The sequence below is a fragment of the Nyctereutes procyonoides genome, unplaced genomic scaffold, assembly GCF_905146905.1.
Source record: "Nyctereutes procyonoides isolate TBG_1078 unplaced genomic scaffold, NYPRO_anot_genome, whole genome shotgun sequence".
Taxonomy (NCBI): domain Eukaryota; kingdom Metazoa; phylum Chordata; class Mammalia; order Carnivora; family Canidae; genus Nyctereutes; species Nyctereutes procyonoides.
The window spans coordinates 19677415-19695864 of record NW_026575040.1 but is presented as its reverse complement, the minus strand read 5'-3'; the positions used below and the strand labels follow the sequence as shown (position 1 = coordinate 19695864).

General features: G+C 36.4%; 1 protein-coding gene across 4 annotated transcripts in view; it reads right to left on the bottom strand.

Moving 5' to 3' along the window:
- DNAAF4 (dynein axonemal assembly factor 4) overlaps positions 1–17929 on the bottom strand; it is a 74305-nt gene extending 56376 nt beyond the window's left edge. For 3 of the 4 annotated variants that reach the window (XM_055320231.1, XM_055320230.1, XM_055320229.1), the window contains exons 1-3: positions 17783–17929; positions 17266–17413; positions 13660–13793 (exon numbers count right to left, since the gene is read on the bottom strand). In XM_055320231.1, coding sequence (XP_055176206.1) covers positions 13660–13793; positions 17266–17413; positions 17783–17905 — 405 coding nt within the window. In that variant the 5' untranslated portion in view covers positions 17906–17929. The remainder of the gene's footprint in view (positions 1–13659; positions 13794–17265; positions 17414–17782) is intronic. The other variant, XM_055320232.1, reaches the window with a different exon arrangement.
- Between the last annotated feature and the right edge of the window lie 521 nt (positions 17930–18450).

Below are 18450 nucleotides of genomic sequence, written 5' to 3'. Positions count from 1 at the left end.
TCAGTGGTTTAGCGCCTGCCTTTGGCCCAGGGCATGATCCTGGAGTCCCAGGATCAAGTCCCATATCGGGCTCCCTGCATGGAGCCTGCTTTTCCCTTGGCCTGTGTCTCTGCCTCTGTGTGTGTGTGCGCGCGTGCACGTGTGTGTGTGTCTGATGAATAAATAAAATCTTTAAAAAAAAAAAAAGAAAGAAAAGAAAACCCTAAAGATTCCACCAAAAAACTGTTAAACAAATTCAGTAAAGTTGCAGGATATAAAATCAATGTTAAAAAAAAAATCTGCTGCATTTCTGTATACTAATAATGAGCTTTCAGAAAGAAAAAGAAAGCAATCCCATTTATAATTACATCAAAAGAATAAAATACCTAAAAATAAATTTAACCAAGGAGGTAAGAGACTTGTATGTTGAAAACCATAAGACATTAATGCATTAATGAAAGAAATTAGAGAAGACACAAATAAATGGAATATTCCATGCTCATGAATTAGAAGAATTAATATTGTTAAAGTGTCCATACCACACAAAGCAATCTACAAATTCAATGAAATCTCTGAAATTCCAATGGCATTTTTCACAGAAATTGAAAAAAACAATAGTAAATTTGCACAGAACCATTAAGACCCTGAATAACCAAACAATCTTGATAAAGAACAAAGTTAGAGGCATCAAGCCCCCAGATTTCAAGCTATTTTACAAAGCTATAGTAACTGAAACTTAAAAGTATGGTATCAGCATAAAAACAGATAGATCAATGGCATAGAATAGAGAGCCCAGAAATAAACTGATACATATATAGCCAATTAATTTAAGACAAAGAAACAAAAATATATAATGGAGAAAGGACAATCTCTTCACAAATGATATTGGGAAGACTAGATATCTGCATGCAAAAGAATAAAATTGGACCACTATCTTACACCAAACACATAATTTAACTCAATATGGATTAAAAACTTGAATGTAGGATCTAAAATCATAAGACTCCTAGAAGAAAACATAGGCAGTAAATTTCTTGATAATTGGTCTTGATGATGTTTTTTGGATTCGACATTAAAAGCAAAGATGAGAAAAGCAAAAAAATAAACAATGGGGATATCAAACTAAGAAGCTTTTATAGCAAAGGAAACCATCAGCAAAATGAAAGGGTAACCTGCCGAATGAAAGAAAGTATTTGCAAATTAAAATATCTGATAAGGGGCTAATATCCAAAATATATAAAGAACTCATGCAACTCAACACCAAAAATACAAACTATTCAATTAAAAAATGAAGAGAAGATCCAAATAGACATTTTACTAAAGAAGACATACAGGTGGCCAACAAGTACATGAAAAGATGCTCACATCACTAATTACCAGGGAAATGCAAATCAAAACCTCAGTGAGATTTCACCTCACACCTGTTAGAATGGCTAAACCAAAAAGAAAAGAAATAACAAGTGTTGGTGAGGATACAGAGAAATGAGAACTCTTGTGCACCGTTGGGGGGAGTGTAAATTGGTGCAACCACTATGAAAAACCATATGGAGGTTCTTCAAAAAATAAACAGTAGAACTACCATATGATCCAGTAACTTTACTTCCAAAGAAAAGGAAAACACATATTCAAAAGATAGATGCACTGCCCCAGCTTTACTGCAGCATCATTTACAGTAGCCAAGACATGGAAACAACCTAAATATTTACCAAAGGATGAACAGATAAAGAAAATTCGGAATATAAACACAATAGGATATTGTTTAGCCACAAAAAAGAATGAAATCCTGTCATTTACAACAACATGGATGGATCTTGAGGGCATTATGCTAAGTGAAACAAAACAGAGAAAGACAAATATCATCCGATCTCATTTATATATCGAATCTAAAACAAAAAAATCTGGGATCCCTGGGTGGCTCAGCGGTTTGGCGCCTGCCTTTGGCCCAGGGCACGATCCTGGAGACCCGGGATGGAATCCCATGTCGGGCTCCCAGTGCACGGAGCCTGCTTCTCCCTCTGCCTGTGTCTCTGCCTCTCTCTCTCTCTCTCTCTCTCTCTCTCTCTCTCTGTGTGTGTGTGTGTGTGACTATCATAAATAAATAAAAATTAAAAAAAATAAAACAAAAAAATCCTAAGCTCATAGATACCATGAACAAACTGCTGGTTGCCAGGGATGGAATGCTGGGTTGGGTGAAATGAGTAAAAGGGGCTAAAAGATATATATTTCCAGTTATAAAACAAACAAATCATGAGGGGGGAAAAGAGGACTGCTGATAGTATATTACATTGTTTAATCAAGAAAAGAAAAGATAATACAGACTTTTTTGCCTTTACTCCTCTTTATTTCATTAAAAACCTGTGATTTTTTAAAAAGCGCTAATTTTTAAAGTAAAATTATAACAGGTGTTGTTGAGTTATAACAAATATATATACATGAATGGCAAAGCAGCCCAAAGATAATAGTGATAATAGTACTGTATTAGAGCAAACTTGCTATGTCTTATTGGAATTGAGTCAGTGTTTACCTGAAATAGATTATTATAACTTAAAGATACATCTAGCAACCATTTAAGTATTATAGCAACCTGAATATATATATATATATATATTATAAAGGAGCTCTAGTTTCAGCTTTGACATGCAAAAAGCTTAGACGTTGTCACTCCAATCTTTGCAACAACAAAAAAAGATAGACAAACTGAAAACTAGAGTTCTTGGACTCATCAGAGAAGAAAGTTGCAGGGCGAACAGCTACCTTGAAATCTGGAGAGAAAGGTGTATCCAAAAAGACAAGGATCTGCTTGCCTGTAGCAAAAGTAACTAGAGCTATAAACAAGTAGGAACACTTAAATGGTAATTTTGACAAAACACTGGGGCCTAAGGGTGGACTAGTAGGAGAAGGATAAACTCTTTGAGGCCCCAGTCTTAAGGAGTGCCCCCATATTTTTGTGGGCTTCACCTCCAGAAACCTCATTAGGCTACAATGGTGAAGCTCTGGATAGGATAACTTTTGAGTCTCTGGCAAAGGGAGGGGAAGAATAATCATTGTAATTTACAGAAATATCCAGAGCATTCTCCTAAAAGACCTACTATCCAGAAAAAAAGGACCCCGCCAGAGCAGAAGTCCCTTATCCCTGCTGGGGGAAAAGAATCTCTCCCACTCCAGTCTTCTCCAGACTTCCTGTCCCCCACCTAAGGAAAGAAGAAAATAGTTAATAGTCAGGGATTGAAGAAAATAAACCTTGGCACTACAGCCAAGGAAGGGAATAGGAGACAGTGGGGAAAAGCTGCCTCACCGGGGGAAAACTTGTAAAGATCACAGCCCCAAGATATAGGCCCCCCAAAAAAGTGATATTGAATTGAAAGATTATGGACGCTTTCCCTCCCTTATAATGTACTACCACACCAAAAGTGTTCTAGGATAATGAGAGTATATTATATAAGAGAATCTTACAATAAAGACTCCCTCAGAGGAGGAACAGTTGAAGAAGCCAAGAGTCAAAGGAGGAGTTAAAAAAAAAAAAAGGCACTAGAGGCCTTCAAAGCCTCTCATATCTACAGCCACAGCTAACATTAAACATAGCAGCCACATTAAAATAAATCTATACCCCAACAACCTAATAACCTAGTTTCTACCACCTAATACATATCTAGCTTTCAGCAAAAAAATTTCAAGACATGTCAAGAGGCAAGAAAAACACAACATAGAAAGACAATAATCAACAGAACCAGATTCAAGATATAACACAGAATGATCAGACATGAAATTTAAAATAACTGTTTAATATGTTAAGAATTCTAATGGAAAAAATAGACAATGTGCAAAAATGCCCGACTCCAGGCCTGAGCCCATGACTGAGAGATCATGACCTGAGCCAAAATTAAGAGTTGGATGCTTAACCAACTGAGGCACCCAGGTGGCCGAGGTAAGAATACCATAAAGTATTATCATACACATGTAGCTGTATATACTTCTAACAATGAATTCCCTTAAGAAAAAAAAATTAAAATACTAATTCAGTCTAAAGTTTAATAAATATAGTTTTTAAATTTTTCTTGGAAGTTGTAAACTTCTGAAATTATGTAGTTGTTTGTGTTCTATGGAAATGAGAATCTGATGTTTAAGAATGATATAAGCATCTGTTACAGCCAAGCTAAAATGTAACAAAATTGATTTTTATTTACTTCTCTTCCCACTGTGAACTAAATCATGGTCCCCAAATCTACATGTTGAAGTCCTAACCATCAGATGTCACAATATTTGGAGATAAGGCCTAAGGTTAAATGAGACCATAAGGGTGGGGTCCTAATACAACAGCATTAGTGTCCTTATAAGAAATAGAAACCAGAGCTCTCTCTCTCTCTCTCTCCACTTTGTAAGAATGCAGTGTGTAGGCAGTCATCTGTAAGTCAGAAAAAGAGTCCTCATGAGAAAGTGAATTGGCCCACACCTAGATCTTGGCCTTCCCAGCCTCCAGAACTGAGGAAATAAATTTCTGTCACTTAAGCCACTTACTCTGTCATTTTTTGTTATGATAGCCTGAGCCAACTAAGACACTTCTCTTTTCCCTTTGGCAGATTTTCAAAATAGGTGAAAGGGGCCCAAAGAAAACAGTAAGAGCTATAAGGAGAGCCAATGGCTAATTAATTCACAAACCAAAAATAAAACTCATGAATTACTGAGAGGAATTTGTTCAGCTTTCCAACAAATCTGGACATAGGTTATTCTCCCTTTATTTATTTATTTTATTTTTTTATTATTTATTCATGAGAGACACAGAGAGAGAGGCACAGACACAGGCAAAGGGAGAAACAGACTCCATGCAGAGAGCCTGACATGGGACTTGATCCCGGGTTTCCAGGATCACACCCTGGGCTGAAGGCGGTGCTAAACCGCTGAGCCACCCAGGCTGCCCAGTTATTGTCCCTTTAAATTTAATTCATTAAATTGACATCTGAACTTACTATAAAAGCCTAAGAATTTATAAGTAACTTGGAAACTACACATGTACACAAGGATAAAAGCAAACTCTCATTACGCTAGTTGGTTCTCTCTCTCCTTCAATGGAAGTTATTATGTAGTAGAAAAATCTGTTTTTACACTATATAATTTCACAACCCTGTCATGATTGTTTGGTACCTTTTAAAGATTCAGTTTCAGCTTACTGATGGAGAAATTTTCCTTAAGCCAGTACCCAAGTTTACTATACACAGAGACAGCACTGATGTATTTAATGTTATGTATTTTACAAAGTTCTCCTTTGACTAGCCTTCATATTCAAGGAACAAAGGTGCCTCACTGGCTCAGTCGGTAGAGCACAGGACTCATGATTTCCAGGTTGTGAGTCTGAGCTCCATGCTGGGTATGGAGATTACTTAAGAATAAATACTTTAGGGCAGCCCCGGTAGCTCAGCGGTTTAGCGCCACCTTCAGCCCAGGGTGTGATCCTGGAGACCCCGGATTGAGTCCCATGTCAGGCTCCCTGCATGGAGCCTGCTTCTTTCTCCCTCTGCCTGTGTCTCTGCCTCTCTCTCTCTCTCTCTCTCTCTCTGTGTGTGTGTCTCTCATGAATAAATAAATAAAATCTAAAAAAAAAAAAAAAAGAAAGAATAAATACTTTAAAAAAATTCAAGAAATCAAACAATGACAGAATTGAGGAAGAGAAGGAAAACTGCTTCTCAAACCAGGTTTGGACTACTGAAAATGAGTTAATATATTTTTGTATCCTGCCCTTTATCTCATCCTTGGTTCTCAGTAATAATTTTATTTGTCTCTGATAATTGACTTTTGCAATTTCCTTTTTAGAGATGCCTAATTGCATTCTGCTACTTCCATCTCAACCAATTTTGCTGTTGAGAAGACAGGAACCATTCAACAACTTCAGTTCTTTCAATTTTTCTCTAAATAAAAGTATTTCTTCTTCTACACTCTGTTCTTTTGAAAGCCAACAAATACCCTAATGGGTAGAATTAATTAATTAATTAATTTTAACCATGCCTCTGGAAAAGATGAAAAAGCTTGAAGTAAAAGTGGACATATGTAGGATTGCTAAAAGTCTACTTCTATACAAATGCTGTGAACCTGCAATATACTTAGACAAAAAGGAAGTAGGTCAGCATAATTGACAAAATGCATATATAAGAAAGGCAGTTTTAGATAATACTGCCTTTTCTAATGTTACCACATTAATGAGTAAAGTTAATTTCTCACATGCTTAGAAATTTGTTAGATTTACACATAAAATTAGTACATTCCTATTAGAGCAAAAAGAAATTAAATGTAGGAAAAATGGGGCACCTGGGTGGCACAGTCAATAAAGCATCTGACTCTTGGTTTCAGCTTAGGTTTTAATCTCAGAGATAATAATGAAGGTAACAGGTGGGTTTCAAAGATACATTTCAAATTAAAATAGCATTGAGGAGCAAATCAAAGCCACAATGAAATGACATCTCACACCTACTAAGATGGCTACTATCCAAAAGAGATTATATGTTAGACCAAAAAGTCTTTAAAATGTTAAGACTATTCATCATCTCAAGCATCTTTTCTGACCACAATGCCATAAAAGTAGAAATCAGCAATGAGGAAAATGAAAATCCACAAATATATGGAGATTAAACAACATTCTCCTGAATAACGAATGGGTCAGAGAAGAAAATAAAAGGGAAATCAAAACGTATATTGAAACGAATGAAAATGAAAACACAAAATACCAAAACTTATGTGATGAAGGAAAAACAATTTATAAAAGGGAACTTTATATTGATAAACCTCTACCTTAAGAAAAAAAAAGGATCTCAAATAAATAACCTAACTTTATATGTTAAGGAACTAGAAAAAGTGGATTAAACCCAAAATTAGGAGAAGGAAAAAAATAATAAAAATCAAAGCTGAAATAAGTGAAGTAGGACAAGAATGACAACAGAAAAGATCAGTGAAACTAAGAGCTGCTTCTTTGAAAAGATAAATAAAATTGACAATTCTTAAGCTAGACTAAGGAAAGAGGAGACTCAAAAAGCAAAATCAGAAATAAAAGAGGAGACATCACAACTGATAACAGAGAAATATTAAGGATCAGAAGAAACCACCAAGAATATGATATAACAAATTAGAAAACCCAAAAGAAATGGATAAATTTGTAGAAATGTACAAGCTACAAAAACTGAATGATGAAGAGAAAATCTAAACAGACCAATTATAAGTGGAGAGTGAATCAGTCGTAAAAAACCTCCCAACAAAGAGAAGTCCAGAATGAGATGGCTTCACTGGTAAATTCCACCAAATATTTAAGAAAGAACTAATACGTATCATTTTTTAAAAATCTTCCAACACTAAAGAGTGGGGAACACTCCCAGATTCATTTTATGAGGCCAGCACTACCTTGGTGCCAAAGTCAAATAAGGACACTACAAGAAAAAAATACAATAGGCCAATATCCCTGATGAATATACATGTAAAAATTCTCAACAAAATATTTGCAAATTGAATTCAACAGTACATTGATTGAAAGGATTATACACCATGATCAAATGCGATTCATCCCCTGGATGTAGGATGGTTCGAATATATGCAAATCAATCAATGTCATATACCAATCTCAAAAAATGAAGGGTTAAAATCATATGATCACTTCAATCAATATAGAAAAAGCACTTAACAAAATTCAACATCCTTCCATTAAAAAAAAAACTCTCAACAAATTAGGTCTATATGGAACATATCTCAACATAATAATGGCCATATATGACAAACCCATAGCTAACATCATAATCAATGGTGAGAAGCTAAAAGCTTTTCCTCTATGATCAGGAACAAGACAAGAATACGCACTCTCACCATCTCCACTCAACACAGTACTAAAGTCTAAGCTAGAACAATTCAGCATGAGAAGGAAATAAAAGTCATGCAGATTGAAAAGGAAGACATAAAAGCATCTGTATTTGCAAGTGACATACATAGAAAACTCTAAAGACTCAAAAGGAAAAAAAAATCCTGTTAGGACTAATAAATCCAGTAAAGTTTCAGGACACAAAATCAATATAAAAAAATCAGTTGCATTTCTACTAGTTTCTAATAATAACAAACAAATATCTAATTCTGATAGTTTTTAATAACAAACTATCAGAAAGAAAAATTAAGAAGAAAATCTGATTTACAATAGCATCAAAAAATAAAATACTTAGGAACAAATTTAACCAAAGAAATGAATGACCTGTACTCTAAAAACTATAAAACATTGCTGAAAGAAATTGAAGAAGACACAAATAAATGTAAAAATATTCCATGTTGACGGATTGGAAGAAGTAATATTGTTAAAATGTCCATACTACCCATAGTGATCTACAGAGTCAATGCAACCCCTATCAAAATTCTAATGTCATTTTTCACAGAAATAGAAAAAAAACAATCCTAAAATTTGTATGGAACCAAAAACAGATTGTAACTAGTTAAAGGAATCTTGAGCAAGAAAAACAAAGCTGGAGGTATCATATTTTCTGATTTCATAATATATTACAAAGCTATAGTAATTAAAACAGTATGGTATTGCCATGAAAACAGACACACAGATCAATGAAACATACTAGAGAGCCCAGAAATAAACAAACCTGTGCATGTGAGCCCAGAAATAAACCTGTGCATGTATGATCAATTAATTTTTGACAAAAGCACCAAAAATGTACAATGATGAAAGGATAGTCTGTCTAATAAATGGTGCTAGAAAAAAATGAATATTCACATACAGAAGAATGAAACTGGATCCCTGCCTTACACCATTACAAAAACAAACTCAAAATGGATTAAAGACTTGAATGTAAGATCTGAAACCTAAAACTTCTATAAGAAAACATAGATGGTAAGTTCCTTGATATTCATTTGGCAATGATTTTTTAGTCTTGACACTAAAGGAAAGGCAACAAAAGAAAAAAGGTGAAACAACATCTTAAGAGCTTCTGCACAGCAAAGAAAACATCAACAAATGAAAAGATAATGTACGGAATGGGAAAAATATCTGCAAGCCACTAGCCAGTAAGGGGTTGATATGCAAAATATAGAAAAATTCATATAATTCAGTAGCAAGAAAATAAATAAAAACATTTAAATGGATCAAGGATCTGTCTAGTCATATTCCAAAGAAGATATATAAATGACAAGTAAGTGTATATATTCGAAAAAAAACCCACTATCTCCAAGAAATGTCTATACTATCATACCATGTTCACTGTAGTATTATTCATGATAGCAAGATAGAGAAGCAAACTTTTTAAAAAAGATTTTATTTATTTATTTGAGAGAGGAGAGGGGCAGAGGAAGAGGGAGGGTATTACGCTGAGTGAAATAAGTCAGTCAGAGAAAGACAGTTATCATATGGTTTCACTCATATGTGAGATATAAGAAACAGCATAGAGGATCATAGGGTAAGGGAAGGAAAACTGAATGTCATCAGAGAGGGAGAAAAACCATGAAAGACTCTTAACTATAGGAAACAAAATGAGGGTTGATGGAGGGGAGGTGGATAGGGGGATAGGGTAATTGGGTGATGGGCATTAAGGAGGGCACATGATGAGATGAGCACTGGGTGTTAGACAAAACTGATGAATTATTGAACATTACATTGGAAACTACTATATGTAGGCTAATTGAATTTAAATAAAAAATAAAATATATATATTTTTTAGAAGATTTTATTTATTTGAGGGGGGAGGGACAGAGGGAGAGGGATCCCAATTCAAGGCTCAATCCCAGGACCCCAAGATCACGGTCTGAGCAGAAATCAGATGCTTAACTGACTGAGCCACCCAGGCATCTCTACAGAAACAATTTTAAGTGTTCATTGATGGGTGAATGGTTAAAGAAAATGTGATATATATGTATACACACACACATACAGTCATTATGTTCATTATGTATACATACACCTATATATACTATGTATATACTTTATATAACATATGCATGGTTTATATGAAATACAACATGGTATCACATGTAGAATTTCTTTTTTTAAAAAAGATTTTATTCATTTATTCATGAGAGACACAGAGAAGGACTGAGAGAGGCAGAGACACAGGCAGAGGGAGAAGCAGGCTCCATGCAGGGAGCCCGACATGGATCATGCCCTGGGCTGAAAGCAGCGCCAAACCACTGAGCAACCCAGCTCCCCTAGAATTTCTTTTTTAAGTTGAACTCATAGAAACAAAGAACAGAATGGTGGTAGCTAGGGGCTAGGAGGCAGGGTAAAGGGGAAGAAGTTGTAACAGGGTACAAATTTTTAGCTAAAAGTGGTGAGATCTAATGTAAGGGTAACTATATGAAGTGACATATGTATTAATTAACTTAACTATGGGATTCCTTTAACAAAATATATGTATATCAAATGTTCACATTATACACTTTAAATATATTACAATTTATGCCAATTACCCCTCAATAAAACTAAAAAACAAAATACTTAAAAGCCACCATGACAGCACTTTGAAGGAATAACAAACAAAAAAAGTGTATTTGGTCTGTAAAACTTCTCAATAAGAAATATCAAAGCTAATAAAGAAGAAAAGTAAAATTCAAAAGGAACAGTGATACAAAGACTGGGTATACTAACAGCATAATTAAGTGGCTTATGATGCTAATAACTGTTAATAACAAACAAGGTAAGAGAATGAAGATTTCACATATAAAGAGTAGATCAAAAAAGTTAGAACAGGAGATGCTGGGGATCCCTGGGTGGCTCAGCGGTTCAGCATCTGCCTTCAGCCCAGGGCATGATCCTGGAGACCTGGGATAGAGTCCGATGTCGGGCTCTCTGCATGGAGCCTGTTTCTCCCTCTGCCTGTGTCTCTGCCTCTCTCTCCCTCTCTCTGTGTATCTCATGAATAAATAAATAAAATATTTAAAAAAAAAAGAACAGGAGATACCAAAACCACAGAGTCCTAAGAATGGTTTATAGGGAAAATGCTAAATGTGTAAAACCAAGAATCAGGATTGTGAGAGAATCAATAGGGTCAACAAGGTGCTGAGGTACACTGAAAGGGAAGAAGACACAGAAAAAAAAGGGGGGGGGCTGGGAGACACAAAAAATGCTAGCAATATGACCATTACATTAAAAAATAGAATAAAAAAGAGCCAAGCAGTTCCTTGTGGTGTTTTTGTACATTGTACACATTTCCAATAAACAGGGCATCTGGTTCACTGATAACATTTTAAGGCCCTATAGTAAAACCCAGACAATTACAGAAAGCAATTCATACCTCATCTGCATGAGTAGGCAAAGTTGTTTCATACTTTGAGATTTCTGATTTCAACTTCAGGAAAATGACAGTAGAAGAAAGCACTTCAAATTCAATTTACCTAGATTAAAAGCTTAGAGGGCAAAAGTGAAGTAGTACTTCCCCTGAAGAAGAAAACAAAAAGAAAACTCAGAAGAGGGCAATCTCTAAAACAGGAAAGAAGAGAAAAAGCAGGCCATAGCAGTGAAAATTGTCAAAGAGAGCCTGCTTCAGATGATTAGCCTGGCATCAATATTTCAAACTTTCATTAATCACTTCAAAACCTATACCTTCATCTCAGTCTTTCCCTCTTGCTTCCTTCATCCTGAAAACAAAGGCTTCTTTTAACTATGTGTCCTTAAGAATTTTCCAAATCCTGTTATTCATTATTCCTGCCCTCTAGTGTCCAAAGATAAAATATCCCACTCTTAGCTAAGACTAATTTTTTTCAGCTGTTCCAACCTTCATCCCACCCTGTTCCATCACCATCAATCCCCTCCCTTGGTTGTATTATCAACTTCTCCCTCTTTACTAGCTTCCTTCAATATATAAATACACTCAGGTTCTTTCCATCTTACAATACAAAAGCTCTGCCTCCACCCTGGCAACCACTTCATGCTCATTAGCCAGAATGAGCTTTTGCAACATACAAACCCAATTAATTTGATAGTCTTGCTGAAAAATCCCTAGAGAGTTCCTATTACCTTCAGAAAAATTTTCAAAATATTAAGATTTTATTTCTCACCAACAAATCTTGCCTCATTGGGCCATGTTCTGTCATGGATTTATCCAAGCGGTCTGTAATTTTTCCATTTATTCCTCAGATACCTGTGACTCATTCTCCAATACTCAGCATAAACAACACTGCCTCATATTTCCTGCCTATACTCTCAGACTGAGATACCAGTCTTTTGTCAGTGTTCTCTTTTTATCCTCCCATGACTTCTCAGGCATCCTATGATGTAATCTCTTTTTTCTTGTCTGTCATCTTCTGTATATCATGAGTAAACTGAAAGTGAAGACTGACTTGTTCAACTCATAGCAACACCTTTCACAGTATTCAACAAATGACTCTAAAATGAACGAATGATAGATCAGCACAAAGACACCAAAAAGCTGATGCTATAAACCAAGTGGTAAGCAACAAAGACTTCAAGATTCACTTGAATATGTGTTGCAATGTGTTCAAATTTTAGTATCATTTTACAACATCTAAAGCAATTGTTTTGTGGGGCTTACAAGGGAGCCTGTCTTCCACTGGGCCTTGTTATATGCAGACGTGGATCATCTCACTATCAACCTAAGGATGAGCAGACACAAAGAAAAGGCAGTGCTAAAGGATGATGCAGAGACATGGAATCAGAGCCTTGTCTTAACTATATCTGATCACTGCTTTATCTCTGAACTTTTCCCGCTGGATGAGTCAAGTCCTCTTTATTACTTAAACCCTAATCTTTTAAATTCAAATTAATCGAATAAAGTTAATTGCAAAATGAACACTGAGCTCTTGAGGAAATGTCAGTTATAGATTCTTTAATCATTTCAATATGTCAAAATGAGAATATGAGATAAGAAATTACTTGTAAAAATTAATCAGAATAGGTAAATCTATAAAGAAAAAAAGTGGGATTAATGGTTGCCTGGGGCTGGAGTGAACGGGAGAAATGGAGTGACTCTTAAAGGGCACATGGTTTCTTTTTGGCGTGATGAAAATATCCCCCAATATTGTAATGGACGCACATCTCTAAATACTATAAACTAATGAATTGTAAACTTTACATAGGTGAATTGCTTGGTAAGTGAATTATCCTCAAAAAATATATTGCTGATTAAAGCTTTAACTTGAGGTGGCTCAGCTGGTTAAGTGGCCAACTCCTGATTCTGGCTCAAGTGTGAGATCAAGCCCCACATTAGGCTCCAAGCTCAGCGGGGAGTAAGAGCCTGCTTGTGATTCTCTCCTGCTTCTGTCCCTCCCCTTGCTTGTCTGCTCTCTCTCTCTCTCTCTAAAATAAATAAATAAATCTTTCTTTAAAAAAGCTTTAACTTGGAAGCCTCAACAATTAGAAAGATATTAATATCAATATCTAGTGTTTAGCTAGGATCTTATTTTAAATAATGTCCATTATTACAAAATTTAAAAAGAAGTAAAACACTTTTACCATAGAAAATTATAATATTTTTACTCCCTTGGAAACAGAACATTCTCCCTAAAACAATCTATTGTTCAACCTTTATGCTCTTCATTTTCATCAGATTTTCACACATGTAAGTAGTAGATAGCCTCTCTAACACAGTAAGTCCTATAACCAAAGTCTGAATAAAGAGGTGAAGAAGTACAGTGGTTGGAATAAATTATCCTACACAGTTTACTATTATCTCTTTAATTAGAGGACTTTCCTATCAATCTGCTATTTACCTTCATCATAACATTTAGTGCATATTTTTGATCTTCTCGTCTTGCTGTAGCTTTTGCTTCCGTAGCTTCTTTTGCTCTTTTTTGTGCTTGTAAAATAGATTTCTCCCTTATTCTTTGCATCATCTCTTTGTCAACTAAAATAAGAAATATCACTAAGTTAGGATTTTGATGAATGTTTGACTTACAAGAAGACTGCTTAACATACTGATGCAGGATGAGACTGTGGGGGGGGGGGTACCCAACTTCACATGGAGAAATGAAAACCTTTCTCAATATTAAACTGGCCAAGAAGCTAACATTAAAAAGTAAGCAAGCAATTATAACAGCAATTAATTACTACAGAGGGAGAGAATGAGAGAGAAAGAGAGAAAACATGAATGAGAAAAAGTAGGAACAAGAGAGAGGATGAATAAGGGATGATTAGGACAAGGTGAGGGCCATAGAAGGGAGAGAGCAAGTAGTGAAATGAGAGGGGGAGGGCACAGTATGGAGGGAAAGAGTCTATATTTATCCTTCTCCTTCTCTGTCAAGCAACCAGAGCTATTTGCTTATAAACTGAATCATAATAAGTCATCACTATGAAGTCTCCTAGAAGAGATGAGTTTTTTTTTGTGATCTACAATATCACACAAATATATATATACTTCTTCATTAATGCATTAAATAATATATAGCAACAAGTATAATAAATACTATAATATCAAAGTAGTGAGTATAAAAGATAAATGTACTTGTGATATAAATGTACTTGTGATATTTGTTGGTAACTGTTGTTGAGAATGCTAAATTTCAGTTAGCAGTTAAAAAGTATGGATTTTTAATTTTCAAAGAAATTGTCTTAAAAAGAAAAAAAAAGCATGGAATTTTTACTCATTCAAAAATCTTGGCTAGGACTTAAGACTGGAATTAAGTCTGAAGCCTTTCCCAGCCCTCATCCTGTTTAATAACAAAGTAGCAGACAATTGGACCAGCTTCAGGGGCAAAGATAACTAAAAGAACCTACTTTCACATCTAAAAGAAATGAAAAGTATATCAAGAAAAAATTTCAGGAAAAAAATTAAGCAAATATGTTTTGAAAAATGAGGACGCCTAGGTATATAGACTAGAGTTCCACATACTGTACATGAAAAATAATATTGTTAAATAATTTCACTGAATTGCACGTGTAACTGAGTTTGATTTCTAAAGGAATCTCAAGCCTGGTTTTTAAAGTAAAATCAATGTTCAATACTTATTACATAAGCTAGTTTTAAGGCTGTTTTAGTCTAAATCAGAGGTTGGCAAACTTTAGCCAAATATAACCTGCTGCCTGTTTTCCTCAAGCACACAAGCTAAGAATAATTTTTTACATTTTTAAATAGTTGAAAAATCAAAATAATATCTTGTGACATAAAAATTAGATAAAATTCAAATTTTGGTATCGATAAATATGTATTGTTTATTGGCTACTTTTGTGCTACCATAGCAGAACTAAGTAATTATGACCACGTGGCTCATAATATTCAAAATACTATCTGGTCCTCTACAGAAAAAAATTGTTACATCTTGGTTTAAGTGGTCAAAATTTGGAAAGGATGATCATATTACCATGAGAGAAGAATCAAGCAGGTATGCATTGAAAGCAGATGTATAAACCAGAGAGGGAGATCATGATTAAGAACAAAAATACCATTCCCACTCCTGGAAAAGATGGCCAAAGAGGTTAAGAAGGAAATTTGACATAGAAGAAACTGTCATGTAAGGAAAAGTAACAGGTTCTCTGATGATTTTTTTTTTTTATATCCTAAAATGTTGGCAGACTAAATGTTTCCTGGAGACAGATACAGATACATACACACACACACACACACACACACATACACACACACACACATTTAAGTCAGTGGTTCTCAAGCCTGGTCAGTCATCAGAATCACCTGGGGTCCCACCACTCCCAATCTGTTTATCTTAAAATAAGCCATTATAGTAGATGATGGTTCTGGACCCGTCTTACTTTAAAATTTAAGTTTATCAATAAGAGTTGAAATAAATTAAAGTGTTTACATTTAAATCTTAGGTAAAAAGTCAGAACACCCTGGGTAAGTATCATGACATAGTCCTAGTCCCCATCTCAGACTTACTGAATCACAAAGGAAGGAGTGAGTAGGACAGCAAGAATTTGGTTTTGAAAAACTCTTAAGTTAGTCTGGAACTGATTAAAGAGCTAAAGTAGTCTGGCTATGGTAATCTACCTTAACCAGTACTTCCTGAGCTGAATACTAGACTTAAAATATTTAATTTATTTATTCATGAGAACAGAGAGAAAGAGAGAGATAGAGAGAGGCAGAGACACAGGCTGAGGGAGAAGCAGGCTCCATGCCTGATGTGGGACTCCATCCTAAGTCTCCAGGATCAGGCCCTGGGCTGAAAATGGCGCTAAATCATTTTTTCACTTTAGAGAAAAATTCTACCTGGTCTTGGGGATTCCAAAATTAAATTCCACTGCAAGATATCAAGAAATAATTAATATAAAGAATGACTGTGACTGCAGGATGCCTAGCTAGCTCAGTCAGAAGAGTATGTGACTCTTGATCTCGGTGTCATGAGTTCAAGCCCCTGTTGGGTGTAGAGATTACTTAAAAACAAAAAGAATGACTGCAATCTTCCCATTCTCAGTAGTTCCTACTCAAGACTCAATGCCAGAGGCCTAAGAGAAATTTTAGGCCATAGGTATAAATCCCTAGAAGATATGACAACTAGAACAGGGAGAAGAAAATAGAGGTAAAGCAATAGAGGGCAATTACTGACCCACAGAGCCAATAGAGTACTTATTAAGAGTACAGAGTACAGGGATATCAGCTTTGCACATCCCTGGAAAGCTTTGCCCACTCACAGAAACTGACTCGATTGGTCTAGGGTAAGTTTCAGACCTGTCTTATTTAAAAGTTATGGGGGATCCCTGGGTGGCTCAGCGGTTTGGCGCCTGCCTTCAGGCCCAGGGCATGATCCTGGGGTCCCGGTATCAAGTCCTGCATCAGGTTCCCTGCATGGAGCCTGCTTCTCCCTCTGCCTGTGTCTCTCTCTATCTCTCATGAATTAATAAATAAAATTTTAAAATAAAATAAAATAAAAATAAAAGTTATGTAGGTGATTCATATATGTAGCCAGGTTTAAGAACCACTGCTCTAGAGTCAAACCACTAAAGCTCCAGTTCCAGTCTGCCCCTTAGTAGTTGTGTGACCTGTGCCAATTATTCAACCCTTCTGTGCCTCAGTAGCCTCACCTTAAAAAAAAAAACAACAATGGGGTAGTGGGGGGTAATCTAAGTAATAGGTTGTTCTGAGGATTACCTAATACAAAATAAGTGCTCAATAAAGACCATACCTAGAGGCTTTATCCTCTGAAGATACAAGGCCACGTTTGAGAAGTATTATAAATGTGCTCTAACTTTTGAACTATTCAATCTTTAAGTTATTTAAGTGGTAGCTGAAGCACTATGTTATTTAAATCATGCTCACATTCCTATTTTTTCTTCTAGAAGAGAAACAATTGTTTTGGAAAAAATTTTTAAGGTATAAAATATAAAAAAACACAACCAGATGAACATCTTTTAATAAAAAAACTTACCACCTGACACAGAAAGGGTCTCCCACATGGCCGCTTCTTTTTTATATAAGGTGAATACAATAGTGTCATTCCCAATCTTGGCTTTGCTGTTTTCATCGTCTATGGGCGCGTAGAGAAACACTTCAAATAAAAATGGAGAAAAGTTGACCTATTCAGAAAAGGGTAAACAGAGGTTAATTTAGTTACAGAAAATAGAGACACAGGCTTCAAAAAAAAAAAAAATGAGAGAGGCCAAAATCATTTTCTTTTTTTAATGCCTGTTATAAATTTACTCGAGGTCGCGGAAGATACACAAGGCATATGAGGAAATTGTGGATAAAATAATCTCTGGTCTGATGACATCTGTCTAAAGATGAGATATCACCTCATGGGATTCAGTTTAAAAAAAAAAAAAGAACTAAATTTTAGGACGCTTATCTATCTGCAAGGCCGCGCCTGTGCCGAGGCACGCACACAGCAGCGCTCAGAGGCTGCGGACCGCGAACGCGGGACGCGGCGGGCCAACTGCAGCTCCTACCTTCAGATAGTTTTCCGTGCAGAACACGTCGGCGTCCCTGACGCAGACGCCTCGCAGAGGCACGGAGATAAACACCGCAGTCTTCGTCTGCTGCCAGTTGTAATCGCTAACGAGCAGCGGCATCCCGGGCGGTGGCCGTCCCAGAGGATGCGGATGGGTAGGGCAGGCACCCGCTCGGTTGCCAGGGAAGCCGGGGTTACCACGCGCCAGCTCTTCCGGGTCAGGCCGCGGCGCCCGGCCTTCCCAGCGTGCCCCGGGCGCGCCCCCGCAACCCCCTCGCGAGCTCGCCTCGTGCCTGCCCCGGCCACCTGCGCCGGCCCAGAGGACTTCTTTGGCCCTTGTCGCTTCCCCTGGCCTGAGTGAATCACCGAAGAAATAGGGCTTCGTTTTAAGAAAGGAGGCTTGCGTCTGAGAATGCGAAAAAAAAAAAAAAAGAAAAAGAGAGGGAAGGGAAAGGAAAGGAAGAAGGAAGGAAGGAAGGAAGGAAGGAAGGAAGGAAGGAAGGAAGGAAGGAAGGAAGGAAGGAAGGAAGGAAGGAGGAGGGAAGGAAGGAAGGAAGTGGGAAGGAGGGAGGAAGGAGGAGGGAGGAGGAAGGAGGAAGGAAGGGAAGGAAGGAAGGAAGGAAGGAAGGTGGGAGGAGGAGGGAGTGGGAGGGAGGGAAGGAAGGA